Source organism: Temnothorax curvispinosus, unplaced genomic scaffold, assembly GCF_003070985.1.
Source record: "Temnothorax curvispinosus isolate PA1 unplaced genomic scaffold, ASM307098v1 QBEX01005963.1, whole genome shotgun sequence".
Taxonomy (NCBI): Eukaryota; Metazoa; Arthropoda; class Insecta; order Hymenoptera; family Formicidae; genus Temnothorax; species Temnothorax curvispinosus.
This window is the reverse complement of record NW_020215743.1, coordinates 892-26,170: the sequence shown is the minus strand read 5'-3', so window position 1 is coordinate 26,170 and position 25,279 is coordinate 892. Positions and strand designations below refer to the sequence as shown.

General features: G+C 38.9%; 4 protein-coding genes across 4 annotated transcripts; 2 read left to right on the top strand and 2 right to left on the bottom strand.

The window, feature by feature from the left end:
* Positions 1-324: 324 nt before the first annotated feature.
* On the top strand, positions 325-1,479 carry LOC112455275 (histidine triad nucleotide-binding protein 3-like). Its single transcript, XM_025017080.1, has 4 exons — positions 325-613; positions 741-858; positions 1,107-1,300; positions 1,387-1,479. Exons 1-4 carry the CDS (start codon positions 539-541, stop codon positions 1,426-1,428), a joined length of 429 nt encoding a protein of 142 aa, XP_024872848.1. The 5' UTR covers positions 325-538; the 3' UTR covers positions 1,429-1,479.
* Positions 1,480-1,542: 63 nt separating this feature from the next.
* LOC112455274 (mitochondrial enolase superfamily member 1-like) lies at positions 1,543-3,891 on the bottom strand. The gene is made up of 6 exons (XM_025017079.1): positions 3,709-3,891; positions 3,295-3,400; positions 3,099-3,214; positions 2,873-3,027; positions 2,205-2,788; positions 1,543-2,066 (listed from the first exon to the last, which is right to left on the bottom strand). Exons 1-6 carry the CDS (start codon positions 3,826-3,828, stop codon positions 1,765-1,767), a joined length of 1,383 nt encoding a protein of 460 aa, XP_024872847.1. The 5' UTR covers positions 3,829-3,891; the 3' UTR covers positions 1,543-1,764.
* Positions 3,892-4,727: 836 nt separating this feature from the next.
* LOC112455273 (p21-activated protein kinase-interacting protein 1-like) lies at positions 4,728-6,764 on the top strand. Its single transcript, XM_025017078.1, has 3 exons — positions 4,728-4,945; positions 5,237-5,399; positions 5,499-6,764. Exons 1-3 carry the CDS (start codon positions 4,847-4,849, stop codon positions 6,737-6,739), a joined length of 1,503 nt encoding a protein of 500 aa, XP_024872846.1. The 5' UTR covers positions 4,728-4,846; the 3' UTR covers positions 6,740-6,764.
* Position 6,765: 1 nt separating this feature from the next.
* On the bottom strand, positions 6,766-24,841 carry LOC112455272 (neprilysin-4-like). Its single transcript, XM_025017076.1, has 16 exons — positions 24,734-24,841; positions 15,037-15,104; positions 14,241-14,419; positions 13,825-14,070; positions 12,839-13,044; positions 12,229-12,405; positions 11,788-11,886; positions 11,197-11,341; positions 10,006-10,220; positions 9,131-9,307; positions 8,872-9,034; positions 8,685-8,733; positions 8,238-8,305; positions 7,975-8,111; positions 7,684-7,848; positions 6,766-7,197 (listed from the first exon to the last, which is right to left on the bottom strand). The coding sequence occupies exons 1-16, from the start codon at positions 24,743-24,745 to the stop codon at positions 7,021-7,023; spliced, it is 2,283 nt and encodes a 760-aa protein (XP_024872844.1). The 5' UTR covers positions 24,746-24,841; the 3' UTR covers positions 6,766-7,020.
* Between the last annotated feature and the right edge of the window lie 438 nt (positions 24,842-25,279).

Here is a 25,279-nt window from a genome sequence, read left to right as displayed (position 1 = left end):
TCGTCAGTCGCCAAGTTACGCGAAAAACATATTCAGCGAGGAGGTTGTCGTCGCTCCAAATACAAATGCCACACGGCGGACTGACGCGGTTGCCATGGAAATCAGAATGCCTGGCTGCAATAACGCGCTCTGATTGGTCAGTGCGGTTCTTATAGAAAGTCAAAATCACGTGGGCACCTGGCGCACACCCCCCCGCACCGCGTATCAGCACTATCAGCTGTTCAGTAATCTCCTTGTCCAACGTGCTCCCCGGATAAATTTGCGATTTTTCGAGAGTCTAGAAAGACTCATGTAGATCTATATTTCTGTATTTTCGTATATTAGTATGGTTCTCGAAAGATATGCTTTGTAACCTACTGTCCGAGTATGTGCTCCGACGACTTTTCAATTGCTCGTAAGATATTCGACGTGTATACACAGTGCGCACGGTGTTCAGTCCATACTCTCCACAGTGGTGCTCCAGTTATTTAGACTTCCGGAATAAGCTGTCATCCAGATATCATCGAATTAAATATCGTCGAAATTGACATAAGTTTCAATGGCTCAGCAGCTGACAAATTGCGTCTTCTGTAAAATTATTAGGGACGAGGAACCTGGTGAGAAAATTTACGAGGTATGGCAGTTAACCTCAAACGAATTTTTTGACAGCTAGATAAAGTACACACATATATACATACAAATTTTTAATTTAGATTAGCGAGCAAATGTTTCTAACATGCACAATATGTTTTTGTCGTCAGGATGAAGACCTTACGTGTATTAAAGATATTAATCCAGTATCCACGCATCATTATTTGATATTACCGAAAAAACATATACGTAACGCGAAAACACTTCAACCTGAAGACTCTGAACTTTGTAAGTATCCCAGGCTTATCTTTATTAACATATTTAAGTTGAATTTTATTAAATAATTGCATAATCTGCAATATTTTTTTATTACATCATCGAGTAGTAAAATGTTTATTAAATTATTTTATACATACCTTTGAAAATATATCTGAAAGATTGTCTTCTTTGTTTCTGTTAAAATTTTATGCATTTCTAGTCTAACAATTGATTATTGATATTTCTATCAGTCTCTGATTATATCTGAATACTTTCAGATGACAAGATCGTTGCTGCAGTAGACATTATCTCCGAGAAGATGAATCTTGATCCTGGGTCTACGCGAACAGGGTTTCATTGGCCGCCCTTTAATACCGTCGATCATTTACATTTACACGTTATTTCGCCAATAGAGAAAATGAACGCTGTGAGAAAGATGATGTTCAATCCCAATATGTTTTGGTTTGTGAGCGTAAGTATAGAGATTGTAGAACTTATTCGGTAAATACTGTAAGAGATAAATCTGCATTATACATATTATTATTCTTTTTTTTACAGACAGACTATGTGAAATCTCGCCTGGAAAACTGTAAACTGTAGGCCATTATTGTGATTTTATTTGTTAATCGTCTTCCTGGCAGCGCGATAAAAATCTTGTACAATATGTCAGCATTTGATGCGATTACGGGCTTAAGAACATTTATTACAAGATACGACAAAGAATTATATGTTTATTGAAAATTAAGTGAGATCGCATTACAATTTTATTTTTATATTAAATGTATATAAGCGTGCATATATCTCATTTGTTGTAATATCTGTTCTGGTATTTATTAGATATCTGTTGTATCTTTAAAAGATGTATATGCAGTTTTACGTAGATTGTTTTTATAAAAGAATTATAAATACAGTTGAATCTTTGAAAAAAAAAAATTTCTAATCATCTCTTTCCTCAGTTTCTTTTTCTTTAGCAATCTTGTTTTTCCAATAATTGCCATCTGGATAGGCGTACTCTGAGATGGTCTCTTCTTTAAGTTTAGTCGAGTATCCAGGACGCTCGGGCGGCATGTAATGCGCATTCCTAATGCGAACGGGATCCTCGAAGTGCTCGTGCTGCTGGTCCACGTATTCTATCATACGATTTTCAGTGGTCTGACTTAAGCAAACGTAGTCCCACATTTGGAGGTGCTGAACCATCTCGCACAAACCTACTCCACCGGCATGCGGACAAACTGGTACTGTAAATAAATAAAAAATTTTCCACTTCGCATTTTGTTTTCTTTTAAATAGAAATTGATTATGGATTCGTAATTCTGTTGTTTGAAAATGGAAAGATCAAGTCTATAGATTTAAATTATCGATAGTAAACTTATTACTTTTAGTTATGTATGCCATTAAGTACACAGCCAGGAGCTCGTTAATCCCGCCGATCCTCGCCGAATCGACCTGGCAATAGTTGATCGCGTGGTGTTTCAGGAACTGCTTGAACATAACGCGATTCGCGCACATCTCGCCGGTGGCCACTCCGATATTGTACGGCTTTAATTCTTTGAGAATCTGAGCGTGTCCGAAGACATCGTCGGGTGACGTCGGTTCCTCTATCCAGATGGGTTTAAACTTCCTCAGCTCCTTCATCCACTCGATCGCCTCGTTCACGTCCCACACCTGGTTCGCGTCCATCATCAATTTGTTCTCATCGCCTATCGCCTCGCGTATAATCTCGCACCTTTTAATGTCGTTCTGCAGATCCTGGCCCACTTTGATCTTGAACGCCGTGTAACCGGAGTCCAGAAAGCTCTTGCAAAGATCCTTGAGCTTGTCATCGCTGTAGCCCAGCCATCCGACTTGAGTGGTGTACGCGGGATATCCGTTCTTTTGCAGCTTATTTTTTTGTTCTTGCCTAAGTTTCATTTTTTCCTCAAGTATTTTTATCGCGATCTTCTCGTCCACTATGTCTTTACTGCATATAGAAATGCGTACACAGAATTGTGTCATGAGCGAGAATTTAACTCTGCACTTTGGTTTACAAAAAATTTCGGCTTACACGTATCTGAAGTCTATGACGGAAACGAGTTCCTCGGGTGACATGTCCGAAAGAAGCATCCAGACAGGTTTTTCCTCGACACGCGCCCACAAGTCCCACAATGCGTTTACAATAGCTGCTGTAGCTAGGTGTATCACACCTTTCTCCGGTCCGACCTAAAACATCGAAATTATATCCCGGTAATCGTCATATTTTAATTATTATGTCACTCTTCGTTATACGTTACCCATCGCAGTTGCGAGTCGCTCGTTAAACGTCTCCAAAAATTAGCAAAATCCTTGTAAATCCATTTTAGTTTCCGATTCAACACGATCTTGGCTAGAGCGTTACATGCTTGTACAACTACAAAAATTATTATTATTATTGGTATAGCGCGTATGTAACTGAGAAGTATCAATAATATATATTAATATATAAAATACCGATTTCAGTTCCTCTTCCCAAGGTAAACGTAAGACCATATCCTTCACATCCTTTTTTGTTTGTTTTAATTGTTACATACACGCAAGAGTAATCAGGATCGGTATGCTGTTATTATAAATGAAGATCAAATATAATCTTGAGAGTATACATATGTTAAACATGTAAATGAGCTTGACTAACATCATTTAAGAAAATTAATAATAATTAGTTTAACGTGCAATCTATAAAATGTTACCTTAATTAATATTTATTTACTATTAGATTCATTAATTGCTATTAATATTTATCTTAATAATTTATTATATTAACAAATTAGGTAATTTACATGTTATAAATGCATATGCTGATTTGCCAGAATGACATGCTCGCTAGCAGCGAGCATGTCTTTATGCAAATTATTTAATAAAGTGTACCATTGCATCGCTTCCATCACGATTTAACGATGTCGGAAACCTTATATCCTTCACATCGATAGTAGTAATTTTGGCCTTCATTCTTTTTTCCTTCTCAGCGGCGATACGTCTGGCTTCCATTTTCCTAAATTGCACCGAACACTTCTAAAACGACAATGACAACGAGAAACTGACTGGACGATATTCTTGAAGCGTTACGTCTCAAATATGTAAACATATTGCTTGCTTCTTATCGTCTTACGTAAATATTTGTGTCGCAAGTTTATCGCGTCGCGCGATATCAACAATATCTGCCTGAAGATAATTATGAAAATTATTTTCACAGAAAGATCTGTCCTGTACGTTGTTCCAAATATATAATATTAAATACGGACGTTAATTAATTTATTTAAACGTTAACGTGTAATATAATTTTCAAATGTTTCTCAACGAAAATATCTCGAAAGAGGCTATTATATTTTTCATCGCTCTTTCCAACGTTACATTTTGCCCAGTTCAGAGATTTTATTCGAAGCTAGTCTGACAACATCTGCCAGCTCAATTTAGGCAAGGAAAAAATAATAAGTACATAAATATGTGCTAGACTCGGCTAAACTAAAATTGCACCTTCTCTCTATTTGAATCTCCTGCAAAATGTCGTTTAAAAGGCGAAATATCTTTCTCTTATCCTGATTTTATAACGTCATTATAATCTAATCTACGAATTAAAATATAATTACTTAAAATTTAAAATAACAGTTCGAAAAAATAAAATTAATTAAAAATAAAATTATTTTCATATTATTATTATTATCATACCATATTTTTTACGTTCTGTTTTATTATGTATACCATATTATTATATTTTCGAGGGAGATGCAATCGGCGGGAATTTTATTTGATTAACGTGACGTGACTGTTGTTTAACAAATTATCTTTTCCCGTGCAACGTGACATTTACTCGTGCCGGTGATTATCATACTCGAACCGATTAGAAAAAGGAATAATAGAACGCGGCGAAGCTTCGAACTCTTCGAAGCGGCGACAGCGGCGTCTGCGTCTGCTGCAATGGAATCGGAGCGGAGTAATGGAGTCTCGTCCGCGCACGTGTGGGTGCGCTCGTTCTATTGATGCGGTGCAAGTGAAACGCTGAAAGAAGATGCACTCAGACGCACAGAGATTGTCGAATCCGTTCGAAATCATAGTAGGGACGTACGAGCAATATTTACTTGGCTACAAAGTGCACAACATCGTAAATGTGAGTATATTTCGACACGTGCCTCGTGTACAGGTTAGGTTTTTATATGGTATGGGTGAAGCGTGACACAAAAGTCGAGATATGTCAAAGAAGGATGCTTCTAGTCATATTTACACGTTTGTTCCTTCATATCATTTATATATTTGTTGCTCTGGAAGATTCAATGATTATTCGATAGATAGAAGAAAAGGCGTATCTTCAATCAAAGTTCAAACGAGAAACTTTTACATTAATTCTTTAAATATGAATATTTTAGATTAAGAATTTATTTTTTTTTCTTTCTGTCCATAGGAATACAAAATAGAGAAAAGCTTTGCGACCCACAGCCATGTCGCAAGCATACGCACTGTCGCCAGCAGTAAATATCACCTAGCGTCAGCTGGCGCAGATGAAACGGTATGTCTGTACGACATGCGTTACAGACGGGAGTCCGGCAAATTGATGCATCACAAAGGTACACAGATTGAACGCACTCTATGATTCGCACATATAATTCAATGTAATTATATAAATTTTTATTTAAAAAGTAACAATCTTTGTATTTCCTTTGCAGATACCGTCAATTGCCTCGCGTTTACTCCAGAAGGCTCCCATCTGTTCGCATGTAGCAACGACGGTAGCATAACCGCCGTACATTGCGGCAATTGGCAGCTGGAGAAGATCTGGCCGACCGCGCACAAAGGCACCGCCGTCAACACTCTGGCCATTCATCCGACCGGGAAGCTAGCGCTGTCCTCCGGGGAGGACGGCGTGCTTAGGACGTGGAATCTGATCAAGGGCAGGCAGGCTTACGCCACTAACTTGGTACCGAGACTGAAGTCTAACGCCAAATGGATAACCGTTATCAAATGGAGTCCGAGCGGTGAAAAGTATCTGTTGGCTGTCAACGGAAATATCTACATTTATTCTGTGGAATCGGCCGGGATAGATAGGGAGCTCACGTTTGACTCGAAGGTCATTTGCGTCGAGTTCCTGAAGGATGATTTAATCGCGGTCGGCTTCGAGAACGGAGATATAAAATTTTGTGACCTTAAAACTTCCCTGCATACGATGAACACGAAGGCGCACAGCATGAGGGTGAAATGTATCGCGCATATGAACGATCTGTTGGTCAGCGCCTCCAGCTCCGGAGAGATCAAGCTTTGGCGATATAATAAACACAGTTTGGATATGTTGCAAACCGTTAATTGCGGCGCTAGAATTACTTGCCTCTCTTTGGCACACACCTACAAAGATTTAGTGCGGAAAGAAGTTGAATCGAAGGAAGAAGAGGAAACGAAAAAGGAGAACAGGCTCAGACTGAAGCAGGAAGTTATTATTGAGAACGAAGAGGATTTAGAAGCCGCAAGTATTAGAAATCCTAAAGAAAAAGCACAAGAAAAGAAAAATGAAAAGAAGAGAGCTATAGAAGATACTGAAGACAGTGTCCAGCATTCGAAAAAGAAAGCTCCAAATGTGAAAAAGGCTATTATTTCAAAAAAGAAGAGAGACAGGTCGTCTGAGATGGAAGATATCGTCGACAAACCTAAAAAGAAGAAACTCTTAAAAGCGAATGAGACAAATCCTTCTAATAAAAAACGAAAAGAGAATAGTGCTGCATCACAGGTCACTTCGCCAGCGAAGAAGGTTAAAAAGTCGAATAAAGTTGAAGAGCCACCTCTCCCTCGCAAGAAACACAAAGTAAAATTACCAACGACGGATGTCGAAGATGCTCCACCTAGGAAGATAAAGAAAAAAGTAAATGCGGAAAAAGGAGTCGTGCCAAAAAAGAAAAAGAAGAAAATAATGGGATAAATTAGGATTCAATTGCGCGAGAGGAGTCTCTTTACAAAAGTTATTTTTTTTTTTTCATCGTGTGATATTTACATGATAAGCTTAAGAGTAAGAATAGAGCGCCTAGGTGCTTAATAAATTACTCACTAGGTTCTTATAATTATAAATCAGTCTATTTACAATTTCTTAGATTTATCACTGCACCAACGCCTTCTTCTGTCACGAGAGATTAAACCTGAACGAGATAACAGTTTTTTAGGCGTCGTTACGTTTCATACCGCTCGAAATAATGCGAAGGATGTCTACCACAAGATGCACTTGTGCGACGGGTTCATTGGACTACCGAGCGGGCACTTCCAGGCCTTTGCGAACTCCGCGTTGTTCGACAGCGTGCCGATAACTCGAAAATGATTTGGCGCATGGACACCTTCTATCACTTTGGACTTCAACGCTCCGTTTGTATAATTGCCGCACCAGACCTTAAAAAAGATTAACGTTTACGACTCAATCTTGTAAAAAAAGCTTTACACGCAGAAAAGAGCTACGAAGTTCTCATTTGCGATTTGGAGCTCTTTGCGATTTTAATTTATACCTACGTAGATTTTTATTATAAATAATTTCTCGCTAGTTTGACAAGAGAAAAATCGCCATTTCAATGATTTTAAAATTTTATAAATCTCGCCCATACATGTACATAGTTTTTGTAACGTATTTAGGTAACAATATGTAAAACGATCTTTTTTCTCTTCATTTTTAATTGTATACAATGTAATATATTAAATATATGATAAATATGCAGCATTAAGTTTTATTGCTATTTAAATATACTCACAATCAGTTTAGAGTACTGTTAAATAAATTACTTTCTCAGAAGAAAAGAAGCTCTGATCGTATGATTCTTTTACCAGACGCTAAAATTTTAATATTTATTGGACAAAATTTAATTAATTTTTTCTTCTTTTTACCTGTGCAAAACCTAAGAAGAACAGTTGCTCGTTGCTGTAGTCGACAAGACCAGGGAGGGCTTGCTGGTACGGACTGCGTGTAATCAGCCTCTGATACGCTCTGTAAGCTTCCCTGATGCCGCCGTTGTCGGCAATATTTTCACCCTGGGTGTTGATACCGTTCACCTGAAAGTCAGACGGTGAGTCGAATGGTTGAGCATACGAGCAAGAGATATGCCTTGGCACGCTTCTCTCTCTCCCTCTGTGCTTTCAATGAATAAAATGGGCACGTTGCTACCGTGCGAGGCTCACCGTGAAATTATCACCCAACTCCGGCAAATGATAACTGCTGTACTGCTCGATTATACATTGCACTTTCTCGTGATAGTGTCGCAACGTCTCATCGCTCCACCACTGCCGTAGATTGCCGTTCTCGTCGTACCGGCGTCCTGACACAGAAAATCATGTAATTCCAGATATTATTGCGGATATGCGGGCAACGTAAAGAGATAAAGACGGACGAGTGGCCGTTTTAACGATATTACGTAACACACGTCGCATCGCCGATCACGCACCTTGGTCGTCGAAACCGTGGGTAAGTTCGTGGCCCATAATCGCCCCCATAGCACCGTAATTGATGGACCTGCAACGCGCAATGTTGGAGCTTAGCGATTTACGATAACGAGTCGCACGTAGATATCACTTTGTTTTTCGCGAGCTCATATCTTTGCGTCTTTAATTAAAATCTACAGCACTTTAATAAGTAAATTGCGGTAATAAGTCAATACGTATGTATCAGAAAACAAATAAATTTTCCATCAGGCAAGTCTCAATTACAATTTTTGTGCATTTTATTATATTTTAAAATCTACAAGTTTCTCAAAAATAGAATACGACTGCCATATCAGAATTTTATTAAGTAATGTACATAATAATTAGGACTATTGCAAATAAAGAACTGATGAAGTAAAATATGAGTTCATGAAAATTTTGCCGTATCTGTAAAACGTTCTTATACGTACTCCAATCCGTTGCCGTAAAACGGAGGATGCAGGATGCCGGCTGGAAAAGCTAAGATCACACATTCTTTTTACATTCTGAACGATTAAATTAAATTGGTATATTGTAAAGCGACAATGATGATTATGTTAATTAGGAAATTTATTTTGGTTAATTAGAAAATTAGCATTAAAAAGAAAAGACACTTACTGACTGAGTTTAATATCGCGCTGTAAAATGCGTTCACTGTCGTGCCTGTCGATATCCATCTGCTCCTGTCGGGCTTCTCGCGCAAATTATTAAAGCTTTTTTTCATCGCCACGTCAGTTAGCTTCAGAAAGGTCGCGAACAGCTTCCCGTCGATCACCTCCACCTAAACAGACCGGACATTGCAGTTTCCACAGCTGGATTGGAATGTAGATGTAATTCGTAATCATACGCAAACACGCGATATTTAGAGAGAACTCACCCCTTCGTAAAACTTGTCTAACTCCTCTGGATTCGTGACCCAGTCGGGAAATCCTACGAACGGCCTCATCGCCTGCAATTTTCTATGGGCTCGAGCTCTCGTGCCGGCATCCATCCAGTCCAGCTCCGTGACCATCTCGTCGAACGCCGCCCTGATATCCAGCAGCATCTCCAATGCCTATCGACAATGATAAACAGTGATCAATCACTTATAGGTATAACGATAATCTCACGTTCGTTAGGAAAATATTGAATAACGAATAAAGCTCGAATTTAGGATATCTCGTAGATTAGGGGTCGGAAAATCACATTTCCCGACCAGGTAGTAAAGAGCGAGATATTAAATGTCAAACTTTGTAGGCCAAAAAGATATTACGTATATAGTTATTTAACAAGAGAGAAAATAAAAACTTCCACAAATTTGTTATCGACGAAATTAAAGTTAATAATAATAACAATATTGTTACTAATATAATAAAATGAAACACATTATTAGCGTAATAAAATAAATAATTTATTATTTATTTTAATTTATTATTTATTTTATTACTATATTACTAGATATGTATTTATTATTATAGGGAGAGGCTATGTTTAAGTCAGTTAAAGAAAAAGTCAAATAAAAAATTTCCAAGACATCTAAAAATCTTGAAAGAACTCTGGGGAGGGCAATTGAAACGTGTAAGAACAATGAATCGGTCTTAATAATAAAAATTAATAAATTAATGCAGAATATAACTGGAGCCCGTGACTCCAAAAGCCCCTCCCTACCCTATCATATTTTAGCTGTAAAAAAACAGGTGCTGGGTCGCGGTTTGCCGACCTCCGCCGTGGAATATTTCAGGGCTACTAATCGCCGCACATACTATCGCGAACCTTTTCTCGTGCCTGTTCGTTGAAGTGCCTTTGTGCATAAATGTAGCTCAACGCCATGCCGAAATTCCCGTTGACGTTCCCGGTGCATCCCTTCCAGCGCGGCGTCTTCTCCTTCAGGCCGAAGATCTTCTGCGAGAACTGGAAGCCGAGATCGCGGAACTTCTGCAGCGTCAGAGGGGCAACGGTCGCGTACACGCTCCACCAGACGTATCGCACTGAAAAATCGGCTCGACGTTAACATGTTATTTATCGTCTCGCGTTGTTTATCGGCGCGTAATCGCCGTCAGCCGTTTCAAACGCGGCGAAACAATCGCGTACTTATTTCTACAGATACGGTGCAGCTTTCGATAGCTTCTGACCCCTTCTCGCCATTCTTTTCCTTTCCCCCCGGGCGTAGAAACACCCGATATTATCCGTCATGGATTATCGACACTTCCAAGCGTCTTCGTTGCTTCAACGATCTTTGGTATTTGGATTTTGGAACGATATTTGGAAGATATGCTTGTAATCGAGTCAGAGGAGAAACTTAAGGAAGCTTTGCGTATCGCAACGTGATTTACACGAAAGCACCCCTGGTAGAAAAATGTCTTAAATTTTTCATATTATTTAATCAAAATTTCTATAAAAATTTTAAAACTTTCTCAGAATTTTTCAGATTTTTCTCGCCAACATCTTAGAATAAATATGAGAAAATCCACGCAATATTTATCAGAACTTTTCATATATACTGTAATACTGAAATATTCCTCATTCAATTATTTCTGAAGGTATTTTGATAAATTTTATATATTGTTCATAAATCTAAAATCACATAATTTTTTATAAATCTAGAATACGAGAAAGAAATTCGTAGAAAGTTTCTGAGAAAATATGAGAAATTTTTTCACCAGGGACTCGAGGCTTCTTCTCTTTTTCGCGCTGATATAATTTATTGTTTGTCACTTTTATCAATTTACTACTATCAATAATTATTATATGGGAGAGAGATAAATGAAAATCACGTTGCGAAAATCACTCGAACACAAAGAGGAATGTTTCGCATCACGTAGCTCTCTCTCTCTTTTTTCTCTCTTCTCTTATGTAAATGGACGTAAGTGGAAAAGCAACAATATGCGATGCAGGTTGAGCGAGCACGCATCACGCCAAGTGACAATCGTGTTCGCATTGACGAGGGTGCGAAATTGGACGTACCTATCGTGGCGGGCGGGGTGATGGACAGCAGCAGCGGCAATTTCTGCAAATACTGCAGGTCCACGATGATAACTCGATCCTCGGCCGGATTTATCGTGACGTTCGTATTCTCGAACACAGCCTCCACGTATCTCGTCCAATTCCACTGAAACAGCGTCTCGTTAATTACTCGCATTAAAAGTAAGATTCATATCTCGCTCCCGTTTCTGACAACCCTCGACTCAAATTAGGGAGATAAATTTGTAAGAAGATTAAATAAAACAATCATGAACAAAACGCGAATAAGCAAATTTATACAAAAATTGTAATTGATGCTTCAAATATTAAGTCGCGATGAAACTTTAATATCTTTAGTATTATCCGGTAATAATTTTGCAAGTTTTTAAATATTACTTCATTCATTGGCGGAACTCTTGGAGCGGATCTCATCTTAATTGGAATTTCGATAAGAATTATGTGGTTCCAAATTTTCCACTAAAATGTAAATTACGCGGACGCTATCTCATATTGATTTAACCGGTCGTTCACCTTGAACGGTGCATAAATATTCTTACGCTTACGCAAAGAAAAAAATAGAGATGTCGATGTTACCTGCTGCGCGTGTATATCGGTGAGTTTTTGCAGGTCGTCGATCGTCACCTCGTGAAGGAGATGATCCGAACTGCGCCGTTCCTCGTTTGTCGCCATGATCTGGACGGATTTCAAAAGAATTAAACGTATTCCTGAAAACGATTATCCTCACATCGGAAGTTGAGTAAGACAGAGCTGAACCATTCAACCGAGTATCAAAACTTTATTAAAATTAAAAACAAAAGATTAATTACTAAAATTCAATTTGTTATTAATTAATATTGAATAGGCAATCTCAAGTACGCTGCACTTTAAGATATCTAAAATAATAATGTATCTTCTATAAAAAAAAGATGTACATAAAAAATTAACACGTAGGATACCATGGTACAGCTTGGAATAGATATGTGAAGAATTAAAATCGCGAGTGTTCGATACAAACCATACGAATTTGCTACTTACCCTGGCGAGTTTCGTGCCGAATTCTAAAATCTCATTAGCGTAATTCGCACTCATGTTGCCAGCTCCCGCCAGTTCGACCATGGATTTTATGTACTTTTTATACTCCATCAGTTCCGATTGAAAACGCCGCGGATCTAATAAGTAACGCTCGCTAAATCCGGGGGATACTTGCTCCATCTAAAAGAGTTTCGTTTTCTGTACTTCGTCACTATCCATGCTAAAGAATTATTTTCTAGCGAAGAATAGTTAGTTATGTCAGCTCAATTATAATAAGAAATATCAAATTAAATTACTTAAAAAGGACATATAACTAACGTTTTCCTTTATTTTTAGTAAAGTTAAAAATGGGATTATATTACTAAGATTAAGATACCAGAAATATAATTTTAATGAAATTTTAAAGAATATTAAAATATCTTATAAATTAATATCCCTTTAATTTATGTACAAAAAATCTGTTTATTTAAATTAAATAAAAGAAGGTTCTCCATTTCTTTGAATTTTGCATTTGCAAAATTATGTCTTTTTATTGTTGAACAATCTTTTGTTTTCTCTTTCAATTTTTTTTTCATTAAAATTCGTGGCATTTTGAACGCGCTGGCATTCTCACCATCATCCGATTCCTCGTAGTGTCCTTAACGTCCTCGCTAATGTAAAAATTGATGAAGAGACTCAAGCCTAGCGTTCGCTGCCCTATCCCAGCTATCCTCGATATGTCGAGAGATGGTATTTTACCCTGCATCGGCGGCTCCTTTGGCAAACCTAGACTATTGAGCACCTCGAAGATGGGTTCCAATCCTAGAGCTTCGACACTCGCTGCAATCCGATGATTTCCCGTTATTTTAAAATACATTCTATCATCAAGGCTGCAGATAAACGTTTTGCAGCCTGGTTTAAGAGTTATACGTAACGCTACTTCTATTTACATTTTCTGCGGAAATTAAATATGCGATCGTTGTTTCTATTTAAATCATTTGCACGCTTATCATGGTCGCAATCGTCGTTCGAAATCAGGCACGAGATCCGGTTACTTCTTCGCGATAATAAAGTAGTCACTTTATCCTATTACGTTATTACTGATTACGTTATTGGCGCAATAATGATACGTCGCAATGCGACCGCCAACGTATTGTTAGATAAGTTTATATTCTTTCGAATTTACGCTTATGTAAATGCCGTTACGCGCATTCTATCCTTCGCACGAAAGAGCGACAATTAATGAATAATTTATCGTTGAAGTAGGCAAATTACCAGAGTTAACGATAGAGAATCTTGACAGAAAATTGGTTCGCGTGGATAATTATCGTTCCTTTTCCTCACCTTCGAGAAACGCTTCGTGACTTGATATATGGCTTCTCAATTAAAGACTAATTTACAACCTTCCTATGTTGGTTTATCTTTTTGAAATTATTCTAAGAAATTGCAATTCATAAGCCTATTATTTGTGTATTTTATAAGTTCGGTAAATTTCTCGATGAAAAATCTTTATAATTATTCAATAATATTTATGTAACTAAAATTTTCCCTGCGAATTTCTTGAAATTTTGGTTTTCAAGATATTTCACCAAGTTGATGCTTTAATTGTTAAAGACTTACCGACATCCATGCAGGTCCTGTAAAGAGCTTTCGCCATCTTCACCGGCTTGAGATCGGTTTCCTCATCCGGTTCCTCAAGTAAAATCCTTAAGTTCTTCAGAAGTTCCTCCCTGAGCAAGCTCAGCTGATCCCAGAAACTCTGACTTTGAGGAATCGGATGCTTGTTGATCCAGCCGCCGCAGGCGAAGTTGTAGAAATCCTGGCAAGGATCCACGGACCTGTTCATCGCGCCTATCACTCGTGCCGCTATAACGATAAAAATATTTTTACAATAATTGTAAAAATTTATTGTAAAATTACCTTACATTTCAGCGTAATCTGAGCAAAACAAATCGTCTTGGCACTACCTTTCAAATTGAGAATTAGACCGATTGTTATTTTCCGAAAATATATATAACGAGGTGTACAAACGATACCTGTCCTAATGCACTCCTCGCTCTGGCACATCTCCTTGTACTCTTCTTTGCGAAAAATCGCCATCTGCAAAGTTAGTGCTACGATAAGAGCGATAACGGTCACCGCTAACAATCCGACGACGATTACGAGCCGCAACTCCTTCCCGCTCGATTTCTTCTCATCCCGTTGATTGTAATCCCTGTCAAAAAGACAATGGGAAGATTCCAACGATAAAGATGAGTGAAAACATAACTTACAACATAACTTGAAAATCGTTTAGCTTTTCAAATCGGTACACAAAGATTCTTACTTTCTGCTTTTCACGTTGAACTACAGTATGTAAAAATATTCTACCGTCATTTGTTGTCTTTTATCAAAATGCATAAGAAAGATTAACAAGTGCAAAATATGCAAATATATTTTAAAAAGAAAAAGATATCTCGAAAACTGTTTGACTTTTATTTTCAAATCGATATTCGGACACGCGCCTTTCTCGTTGATCTATACTACTTAAAAATTACCCAATCACGAAAATTAAATTACAACAAACACGTATTATAGAAAGGAAAGAAAGAAGGAAAATCTCTAAATAGACAATTGTTTCAACGAGCATAGAATCTTTAGAAGATTCAGAAAAATGTAAAGCACAGTATTTAAAGATAATCTTATATTTAATAGACACGTTTCAAAAGAATATACAAGAAACTAATTAGTTAGTAATGTAAAGTGAGAGGAATAAGAAATAAAAAAACTGAAAGTAAGAAATAAGAAAATGTTATCGATTCTTTTTTATCAAGCAAAGGAAACGCTTATTACCAGGGGACGTCCGAGTTTCCTTTCGCGTTCTCCACCGTGTCTCTCTCATTATCCTCCGGGTCGTTCACCTTCAAAAGAGAAATGATGATATATATTTTACAATAATTGCCTGTCGTCCACTTCTTCACATTTTATTCTATTAATGCTAACGAGCGTGTCTGGTCGAAGAATGCGCCTGCCGTTGCGTTATCCGCAACATTATATTCAACTCCGAAGTAACGAAATGTTAGTGCACCGCGTGAAAAGCTACTTTGATCTAACAAAGAAGCAATATCTTATGACTTGACTTCTGCGCTTCGTGCCATGAAAATACGAGAGATCAAAGTGCAACTAAAACAGATGCATCTCGTGTAACACAGGGACCTTGAAGCGACTCTATATACGAGAGCGATTCACTGAGAATGATTAGCTCAGTTTTCCTGAATTGCATTCCAATCGGGAACAAAAAAAATCTCTGACTAGAAAATTTCAGAGCGAAAATAGATCAAGACTGAAAAAGTTACGGAAAAAATTATTAAAAATTTATCTATTAAAATGAAGGAGGGAGCGTGAATAAATCGACTCAATTTCGATAAAAATACATAGTTGGCATCGCAAGATACAGGATTCTCCGTTTTGTTAGCGTGACGAAAATATATCTTCTCCCTGTTTTCCGAAGGCGTTAGGTAAGCAATGGCAAAGAGAGAGAGTATACTTAAAAATAGAATATACTTAAAATGGTGGTGTGCTGACAGATCTGCGCTAGTGTGCATCCAAACAATAGTTCTCCGCGCGCGTTTCGACGTTTAATCTGGACCGTAACTTACGTAAACTCGCGTTCGCTTTTCATCTATTTTTCGCTTCATTGCCGCGCAACAGCGGCGTTCTCGACGGTTTCGGGTTTAATGGGACGAGGATTATCTCTGCCGCGGATGCGCGGCAGGATATTGGGCACGAGGAGAATAACATGACTGAAAAGTTAATCCCGCCGATTCTGGGGCAAGGTGAGTATATCGATCATGCGGTTTTAACGCCGCGACGGATGATACCTACGCCGATTTAAATTACGTGCTGCAGCCGTTCTTTCTTCGTAATTACGGCGCGTGAAACAGGTCGGAAAGAACGATCTTATAGAACGCATTGTCTTGCCGTACAAAAATTCCATTGGATCGAGGAGATATTTTTATATCGCTGCCTTACAATCTGAACTGTAAATTATACGCTATAATGATAGACTTGACTAAAATTATTTTCGATTAACAAGCTGCGATGACACAACAGCGCTCTATATATTTTTAACACGTGGCTCTTCAAAGACTCGTTAAGAATAATCTTCGTTAACGTCATATAACACAGCAAAAAGAATTTAATCAATTTCGAATTCAGAATTTATCGCTTACTTCTAGATTACTCTATATAATGTTAAGAAATGAAAAAAATTCCGGTGATTCAGTCAGAAGCGAGTAATGATTTAAGACAACCCAATTCCAAGTCATTCTCCGCTTCACCAACTTCGATTAATATTAATTATGGCCAACTAAATGTTCCTCGCGTATGTACTTTATCTGCCGGATCTTTATCCGCCAGATGCGTGCTCAGCTAAAGAAACGCTTAAGTAAAATTAATGAAAAGTTGACACAGTCGACTCCGATATGGGTCAGTCTGTGAGGCTTTCTTCTCTTTCTTTTGATTGCATTAACAAGCACGTGTCTAACGCGTCTCCTTTCGTTTCGCATTATTTTATTAACTCCTTTCACCGCCGACAATTCCAACGGTCTCATTTTTTTCTAGGTTTGTAATTAATGCACGCCCCATATAACTTTAATATATTTACAAAATGTACGTTTTCCATCATTATATGTATACGTCATATTGTTAACTCAAATCAGAATCACGTTGCAAGATGTCGGTATTCATAGTTATTTAAGACCGTCTTAAGTTCAATCTTAAGATGTCATGAACCAATCACAGAGCCGTATTAGCGCCTTAAGACATTACTTAAGACGATCTTGAAGACTATGAATACCGGACTATGACTTCTTTGAGAGCACATTAAAGAGGCGATCCTAAAATAAAAATCGTAAGATTTGGGAAAGTTCAGGATAGATTTTACAATTGACCAATCAATCTTTCCGTTGCAATTCAATTCAGTCCTTTCTGGATCATCGTTAATTACAACGTAGATAAACGTGAATTTAGACAAACGTGATTGATGTTGTTTGACGTTGCTGAAATCGGCCCTAAGCCCTCGGGGAATTAAACAGTCGTGTTCGTGTTTAGTCGAGAGGCGAGAATTCGATTTTCCGCGTGCGGCGCGGATACATCGGCGTGCGTCTGACAACGTTCCCATTATATGTGCTTCGACCTATCGGAATCGGCAGGCTTGACGCGAGAAACGCCGGCGCCTTTTTCTTGTCTTCTTCTTCTTCTTCTTCTCTCTTTTTCTTTCATCTGTCTATCAAGTGAACCATACGCCTTACGCAATCGTGTATCTGCTTTATTCTAGTTCCCTCCTCTCTGTTCGAGTAAACAGACCGATTTCTTGCGATACCATAGGCACCATGATTCCAAGTTATTTCTAGTTATTCTCTCTGTTTATTTCTCTTCTCCTTCTTCTCTTTAATCTCTGAGAGGAAAAAAAGTACCATTTGGCGCATTTAGTAGTCAATTAATATCAGCGATAAATCGTGGCTATTGAATACTTTATTATTAACTATTTTATAACGCAAAGATTTTATCACAAATATTATAAAAAGAGAAATAATAAAGAATCTCAAGTACGGAGAACAATTGCATATTTTACATCAATCGCGCAGAATTGCGTTGTATCGATCGTCTTCTCTTCCTATTCTTCTCGTCGTAATGCGACAATCCAATTTTTAATGGTTGTGCTTAACGGTGTTTAAAATGCACAGTCACAGACTGCCTATTCCGCTGATGCCGTCGCAATTATTCCCCCACGTCCGATCGCTCATGTAAAATATTTACCTCGCGGTAGCGCGGAAAATCGCGGAAATTTAAACAGGACGTGACAGAAAAATGAACATTCGTCGGTGAACGTCTGTCGCGCTGACGGCCACTCGCGGATCGGCAACAATTGTCATCATGCCTTACCGTCCACTTCCGATCCGCGCGTCCTTGCGCGCGCCCGGTAATTGTCATCCGATCGACGTCGCTTCCGATACGGCGTCGTCCTTGCGCGCCGTAAGATTTCACCGTTTAAAAACGTCGAGCCGCATGCGAGTTCCATCAGCGGGTGCGTCTGACATTGAGTCTCGCGATGGATCGACGGAATCGCAATTCGTCTCCGACGATGGGGAAGTACTCGCCGAACTAACTCACGTTCGTTAAGATACCTCTCTTCCTGTCGTCCTTAGATGCAATCGGGCGACTGACTCTGATCTCGCTACGCATCGTTGACAATGGGAGTTGAATATTATAATCCTCGCCGATGAAGATTATACGCTAAGCCTCGCGCCGATCTCCCTCGCCTTTATCTCGCTTCTCGGGATATCGCGTGGTAATTAATTCTTTTTGCGCTAATAGAATCCTCCCCGCGACGGCGAGGCGATAAACAACCAGGACCCGACGCGCATAATTCAATCCTCTTCCTATATTTGCTTCGACTGCAACTCGGGGAAGTAAAAGATCACAAGGCGCGGTGGCCTTAATCGAAACTTAACCGCAGACTTAATCGCAGGAGGATTTTTCTTCCAACAAAGAGTGCTGAGTTCACTTGTGAAATCGAGATCAACGATGTACTCTTATCATCAGCTTTTTTAATCTTTAAATTTAAAGATAGGGATTGCTGCGCGCGGACCATTCAAAGCGATGCAATAACAATTTTTTAAATTAGTGAAGAAAAAGACAGATATACTTTAGATTGAAGTATTCAATCGTAAAAGATTAACTCTGCAAACATGTTTTATAATTACACCGCTAAATAAGGCATTTTACATCTGCAAAATAAGGTACCTACGCATCTTCCTTGTAGTGATTAAAAAAGAAATACGAGTCATCATTCGGAATTCACATAGACGCGAAGGAACAAAAAATCTCGACGAGGTCGAGTCCAATAGGCAGTTCCGCGTAAACCATAATGCGACATTCGCATAATGAATCTATTTTCTATATTTGTCTCTCGTTGTTGACTGCTTACGTTCCGCTCTGAATGAAACGCATCTTTGACGATTCTGTCATTAATAGCTTCCACGTAATCGTCTCAATAAGACGACGAAATTATGAGATAGCTAGTAAAATTGAGCGAGGTCATTAAATATGGACTTCAATCAACGGCAATGACAATGTAATAATAAATAATTTCTAACTCTAACAGGTCTGTTAAAATTCCTCGGTTGGCTCGTACTTTCACGCTAAATACAGCAGTTACTGATAATTTCAGGTACAAACAGAATTGATTTATCGGCATACATTCTCCTTCACTGGTCATATTAATTCTGATCATTAATTCCAGCCGCGAGTCGCGTGAGTAAGCTCCAAACATCGCATACCTATGACGACGATATACCGTACAGTATTTATTTATCGGTATTTTCTAGCTCGTCACGTACGAGATGTGAGACGCTATCAGAGGCGTTGACTCCGTTCATCATGCGGCACGTGAGTGTCTCTATCGCTCAATCTGTATATCATACGCTGCACGTTTCTGTCATACCTCGATCAAGTCGGCATGGTAAAAACCATCCGTAAGTATATTTTAATAAATACATAAGTACAAATGTATACAAGTTTAAAATTTATTTTAAATACGTAGATATAAATTCAAAATTTAAGGAGGTTGTTAAGGAGACTCAGAAATGTTAAGAATTGCATAAAATTTAAAACATAAATTGTTTAGATTTTTTCCAATTAGTTTTTGAAAACATTTATAACAATTAAAGTTCAAGTTTTAATGGCCTCTAATGAGAGATTCAAGATTGCCTATCAATTATTGGCAAAAATGACTGTTAAAAATGTTAAGACCGGAATAAATTTATGTTTAATATATAAAGAATACCATACTGAAAATACTTTCACAAACATTTGAAAAAATACCACGATTTTCTTGCAATATTAAAATTTGCATCGCGACAGAGCCGCAGTAATAAATCGGTATGAAAACGTGTATCATTTAAATTTATTTAAATAGGACAACGAAAACTCAGCATAAAATAAATATTTCTTTTATGTCACATCTTAAGTACGTTTCAAATGCTTCGCTGGATAAACACACATAGGGAATTACACGATAAAGCTTTTACCGTGACATGAAAGTAACATTAAACAATCTTTTGGACTTTGTTTTGACGTTGTCGAAAACTAACCAGTGAAAAAAATCTAAAAAAAATTCACATTCCGACATTATTCATAAAAGAGCTTATGCTTTAGACTTTAATTCCTAACATTCTGATTCTCTACAACCTCCTTAAAAATTCCCTTCGCCGAGATACTCCTACGACGTCTCTCGACGAGACCGTCTCATTATTCTCATTTATGTCCGCAGCCTGTTCTATAATTGTAAGAGGAAGAGACGAATGCTCTGTATATTTCTCTTAAATCGTTTCCTTACGCAAAAAGATACGACAGAAAAAGATACACCATATGAACGTGCCGTAACATCTCATTCATTTATTTGTCTCTTCACGAGGAGATGCATCTGATTTTATATCAAACTGATATCACGTTGAGAAGTAGCGCTTCAGAAAACTACAACACCCTGGTTAAAATTTTTCATTTAAGAATTTGGACACCGTTTAGGCACTTCTTGATTTAGTCGCCGTATGTTTCAGGCTGACTAGAAGAAATTTATATTTTACAGGTTTACTTATATAGTAATAATAACATTTACAATAAACATATAAACTTATATGGAATTAAATTCATTAATAAACTGTATAGAGAGAGATATATTAAACTGACTTGAACGTTTTTTAGAAGTACCATAGTTGGTCTGAAAATAATGGACGGTGTCCAAAGTCGAATCTAAGGCCCAGGAATCCTTCGGCGACGCTCGGGAAAGCTCATTATATTCTCAATAGTACTCGCGGTTTTTATCCAACGGGTAATGACGAATCTAAGCGGCGAAATTATTTTTCATCCGATTACCAATGCCGGGAGATGTAGGCCGACGCGCAGGCTACCTTCAAAAGTGACTGACACGCGCGGGGTCCGTACACAGCGCATCGCGCGTCCTGCTCTTTCGCAAAGAGCGCCTGAATGCGCTATTGAGAGGATCCTATTTCAGCGACGCGAACGTGGGGGGAGGTCGTAAGTGCCGCCGTTGCTTGAAACCCATTATCGCCCTATTACTTGATAATACAATTACGGTAGCGTATAGCGAAGGTGGTCAGTGACTTCTGTGCATCAGCGATCGCGGCACCTCCACGTGCCACATCACTTTTTCCTCCGTCTCTTTCATCGTGCCAGTTGCATCCATCCCGCAACAAATTATTCCCGCGATCTCGCTTTTCGACCTCGAAGCGAACGGTTCGCTCGGACGAGCGAGAAGATAAGCGAGGAAAGTTCGGCTTTCTGTAAATCTCTTTATACTTTCGCAAAATCTTACAATTAGTTTCATGGATCCCTGGTCCCGCGAATCTCTAATTTACATTGGCTTTACATTTACGTTGGCTTTCGTTCGGATCTTGCGTTGATGGATTTGCGATTTCATGGCTTTGGCTAAACTATATGCGTCGCAGCAAGTATAGTTGATGGTTTAGCTGATGGTCTAGCCAAAACTATGGAGTAAATGATAAAAAAAAGATGCTTGTACATATATTAGCATTAAAAGTTGCATTGATTGAGAAGGATCAAAACCCAAAAATAGTCGAAACGTCGTGACGATTATAATTAATAAGGATAGCCCGTTAGGTCAAACAGAAAATATTTATGTTAATTATTGTTAATTAGTTATTGACGAAGTAAAAGTTTCCGATTTGATTTAAATGACACAATCCGCTTTTATTCCTATACATCGATCACCCTGAGCGACTGATATTTGACGTTTCTGACGCTGCGATTGAGACACGCGAGGCGTAATCGCCGCTTAACGAGCTTCCGGGGAAGGGCTTCGTGGAATAAATTCGCTTCAAGTGCTCTTCTTGCCATTGACTTAAATTTCTCGAGCGAATCTCAACCCGGCCCGGTCGCGCGCTCGCGGATCGTGTCCGCACCGCTCCACTTCTTCCGCCCGCCTCTTTTTTTTCTTCTACGTCGAAGGAACAATCGCTTCTGTGATGATCTCGCCGGCATACGGGGCCAATGCGCGACCCCGCATCGCATAGATAGCCGGGAAAGCCAATTAGACAAGATGAACGGATTGGAAGAGCGGTAGAAATGGAGAATAAACGACCGTTCTATATGGAAAAGAACTTAATTTGATAAGATTATATCTGTGAACTATTTGTCCAAACGTTGAAAAAGCCAAGAGCTTCAAAATCGTGTGGTTTAAATCTCGATTAGTGCATTTTTTTTACTTGCGTTATTTATAATCATCATTTCCAGTTGGAGAAACTGTTCGATTAAAAAAACAAAGAAAAAATGCGTGAACTGCGTAGCCATGTCGCAAAAGGGGATAATAGATAATCACCGTAAACGGCATCGCTTTATCTGCCTCGAGCACGAATAAAATGTGATATTCGATGTTAGTAACTGGTCTTATTTTAATTATCCTTCACCTGCACGCGATTGACCTCTTTTTCCGTCAGAGTAAGAAAACCAGAATTGGCTGCAGCAATGTTCGACTACTTGCGGTTTCTAACGAAGTATAATCGAACACGCGGCAGTTTACTTTTTCCTCTTAATTGGATTTAATCGTGGAAAAAAACCGATTGATCGATTGCGGATCGAAAATCCATGATCGCGCAGAAACGAAATTTATTTAATATGGCAACGGTAAGGTTCTAAATATCTGGAATGACAGTCAATCGCAAGTTGATCGAAAACTTTGGCAAAAAGAGATCAGATGAATGCATTTTTATCAAACAGTTTCAGTTCTTGAGTTAAGAAGACCTATAAAATAACATTTACTCATTTTTGCGTACAATTTACGCTATCGGGAAACGAAAGACTCTCTATACCTTTATATTCTCAGATTATTTCTTCTTTCTACAATAAATCACAATTGTATTATACCTCAAAGATCGAATCGCGCCGATTCTCCACAGTTTTCACATTCGCGATGTTAAGATCAGCGTGGAACAGGTCGTAACTATTCGCGCGGAATAGATCGTCCCACCTCGCGCATCGCACGCACGTTGATAAGGTGGCGGATGCGTAGATGCCTTATGTTTTATGCAGCGATCTCTCGGCACACGCGTGCCGCTGAGAAAAACGAGACGCGCGCGGATGCCGACGGCGAAGCGAGACGAAGGGAGAATCCGATTACCGGAAAGGAAACTGTCAACAGGTGTAACGGAGATGCCGTACTTGCAAATTACGAACGATCCTGTAATTATGCCATTTGACGCGTCAAGTTTTTTTACCAAACTTTTTTTTTTCAAGTCCGATCAACTAAACCGCCGTCGGGCAGACTCCGATCCGTGAGTCAGCTTCTCGATCTCCTGTCCGTTGTTCTCGAAAGACGAGGAGACGCGCGTCTTTCGGCGACAAAGATTCGCGTCGTCGGTAATGCGGGATAATCCTTCGAGGCGTACATTCATCAATTAGAATTTAATTTAAATAAATCACACACTTCCAATTGCGCGTTGGCAGCGTTGGCTTCCTCCTCGATGCGGGACGAATGCGAAACGAGACCATTATACAAACACGTATAGGATTTGCATGAAATTTCAAGTACGCCGTTCTTCGAAGTTCTTTCAGAGACGATTTTATCTGACGGCGCCGCTTTACTGCGTGTTTCACCGCCGATCTGTGTCTTCGCACACGACCCGAATAATTATTTCCTCGAGCAAATTTGTCCGTTAAAATAAACTTGTCCCGAAACAAAGAAAAATACAGGTATTACCTGTTCTGTCTGAGATAAAAATATTAAAATATTTTGCTTTTATTAATAATTAATATGTGCGACATCAAATTTTTTTATAATACTGCGATAAGAGGAATCTTCTCAAGCATACTGGCCACTCCTAAGAAACTTTTCTTTATCCGAAATTTGCTGGAAAACTGAATATATTAAATTTAATTAATTCATTCATTAAATTATTTATTTAACTAATCGTTCTAATTCATTTAATTTACTTAATTAATATATTTAACTAACTTAATTAACTACTTATTAATAAAATTATTAATTAATTAATACATTCAGTTTTTATTTGTGACATTAATTCCACGAATGAAGTTGATGAAGTTGAGCGTTTGCGTGACGCTAAAAATCAATGTTTGAGGGACGATCGTGATGTGTATCCTGAAGAAATAATCCGAGAATACAGATGGCATCTCATTTTCTAAAATATATAAGCGCATAACACAATAGTTTCTCGTATCCGCGCGCGCGCCCGTAATCACAGGATTACACAAGAATATCGCGTATCTGCGAGATAAATAAATCCGCGAGGCTTTACGTTCTCGCAGGAGGAAAAGCCGATACCAAATTGGCCTGAGGAACGGGCAAGTTGAATTTTAATGGGGACTCGACGAGACAGTCGCGGGCACAATGGCACGCATGAATCTGGCTTATCCCCCCCCGCCCTGTCTCTATCGGCACGCTTGTCCCCTTCAGTGTCACTCGGATGAGGAACAGAGGAAGCAGTCTCACCTTGTATCTCATCCTCGCGTCTCCTTCGCCGTCCCGTCCTTCCCGATCTCTACCTTCCCGTCCTTCAGTCCTCTCAACCGACGTGTCTGCAACAGGACGAGATGAATTATTAGTTTAAAAAAAGTGTCCCCGTGTCTCATCCGCGGCGAATGCGACACGGCCGACCGGTGAATCACCTGTTTTGCATTGAATGACAGAACGCGAGCGCTTTTTTTTCTCTCTCCTCCCTTTCTCCGATCGTATACCTTTGTCATCGCGCGCCCGCGACTTGTCCCTCCGCGGGGGCAAGACAACGACGTCGCGAGAGTAAAAGAAGGAAGCAAAATCGTCGTCTGCCTAAATCTCGGCCGAGAGGAGCCTCTCTTTCTCTCTCGGCCGAGATTTATTCGGTTTTTCATTCATCGTCTCTCATTTCGAGGGTACGAAGCGTCCGGACGTTGTGGCGCGACGAGTTCTCGTCGAAGCCTCTCGGCGTGGCAAATTCCCGAGAGTTAGAAAAAAGAAACGGATGAGCGCGCGTCGAAACTTTTACCGGATATACGAGGA

Excerpts from the sequence above, each read along its gene's own strand:
- LOC112455275 (XM_025017080.1), top strand. The coding sequence starts at position 539 with ATGGCTCAGCAGCTGACAAATTGCGTCTTCTGTAAAATTATTAGGGAC. Across the intron at positions 614-740 it reads CTGGTGAGAAAATTTACGAG|GATGAAGACCTTACGTGTAT; the intron begins GTATGGCAGTTA and ends TTTTGTCGTCAG. Across the intron at positions 859-1,106 it reads ACCTGAAGACTCTGAACTTT|ATGACAAGATCGTTGCTGCA; the intron begins GTAAGTATCCCA and ends GAATACTTTCAG.
- LOC112455274 (XM_025017079.1), bottom strand. The coding sequence starts at position 3,828 with ATGGAAGCCAGACGTATCGCCGCTGAGAAGGAAAAAAGAATGAAGGCC. Across the intron at positions 3,215-3,294 it reads GGGAAGAGGAACTGAAATCG|TTGTACAAGCATGTAACGCT; the intron begins GTATTTTATATA and ends TAATTTTTGTAG. Across the intron at positions 2,067-2,204 it reads AATGGCATACATAACTAAAA|TACCAGTTTGTCCGCATGCC; the intron begins GTAATAAGTTTA and ends ATTTATTTACAG.
- LOC112455273 (XM_025017078.1), top strand. The coding sequence starts at position 4,847 with ATGCACTCAGACGCACAGAGATTGTCGAATCCGTTCGAAATCATAGTA. Across the intron at positions 4,946-5,236 it reads AAGTGCACAACATCGTAAAT|GAATACAAAATAGAGAAAAG; the intron begins GTGAGTATATTT and ends TTCTGTCCATAG. Across the intron at positions 5,400-5,498 it reads CAAATTGATGCATCACAAAG|ATACCGTCAATTGCCTCGCG; the intron begins GTACACAGATTG and ends TTTCCTTTGCAG.
- LOC112455272 (XM_025017076.1), bottom strand. Across the intron at positions 13,045-13,824 it reads CAGGACCTGCATGGATGTCG|CGAGTGTCGAAGCTCTAGGA; the intron begins GTAAGTCTTTAA and ends ATCGGATTGCAG. Across the intron at positions 12,406-12,838 it reads CTACGAGGAATCGGATGATG|ATGGAGCAAGTATCCCCCGG; the intron begins GTGAGAATGCCA and ends AAACTCTTTTAG.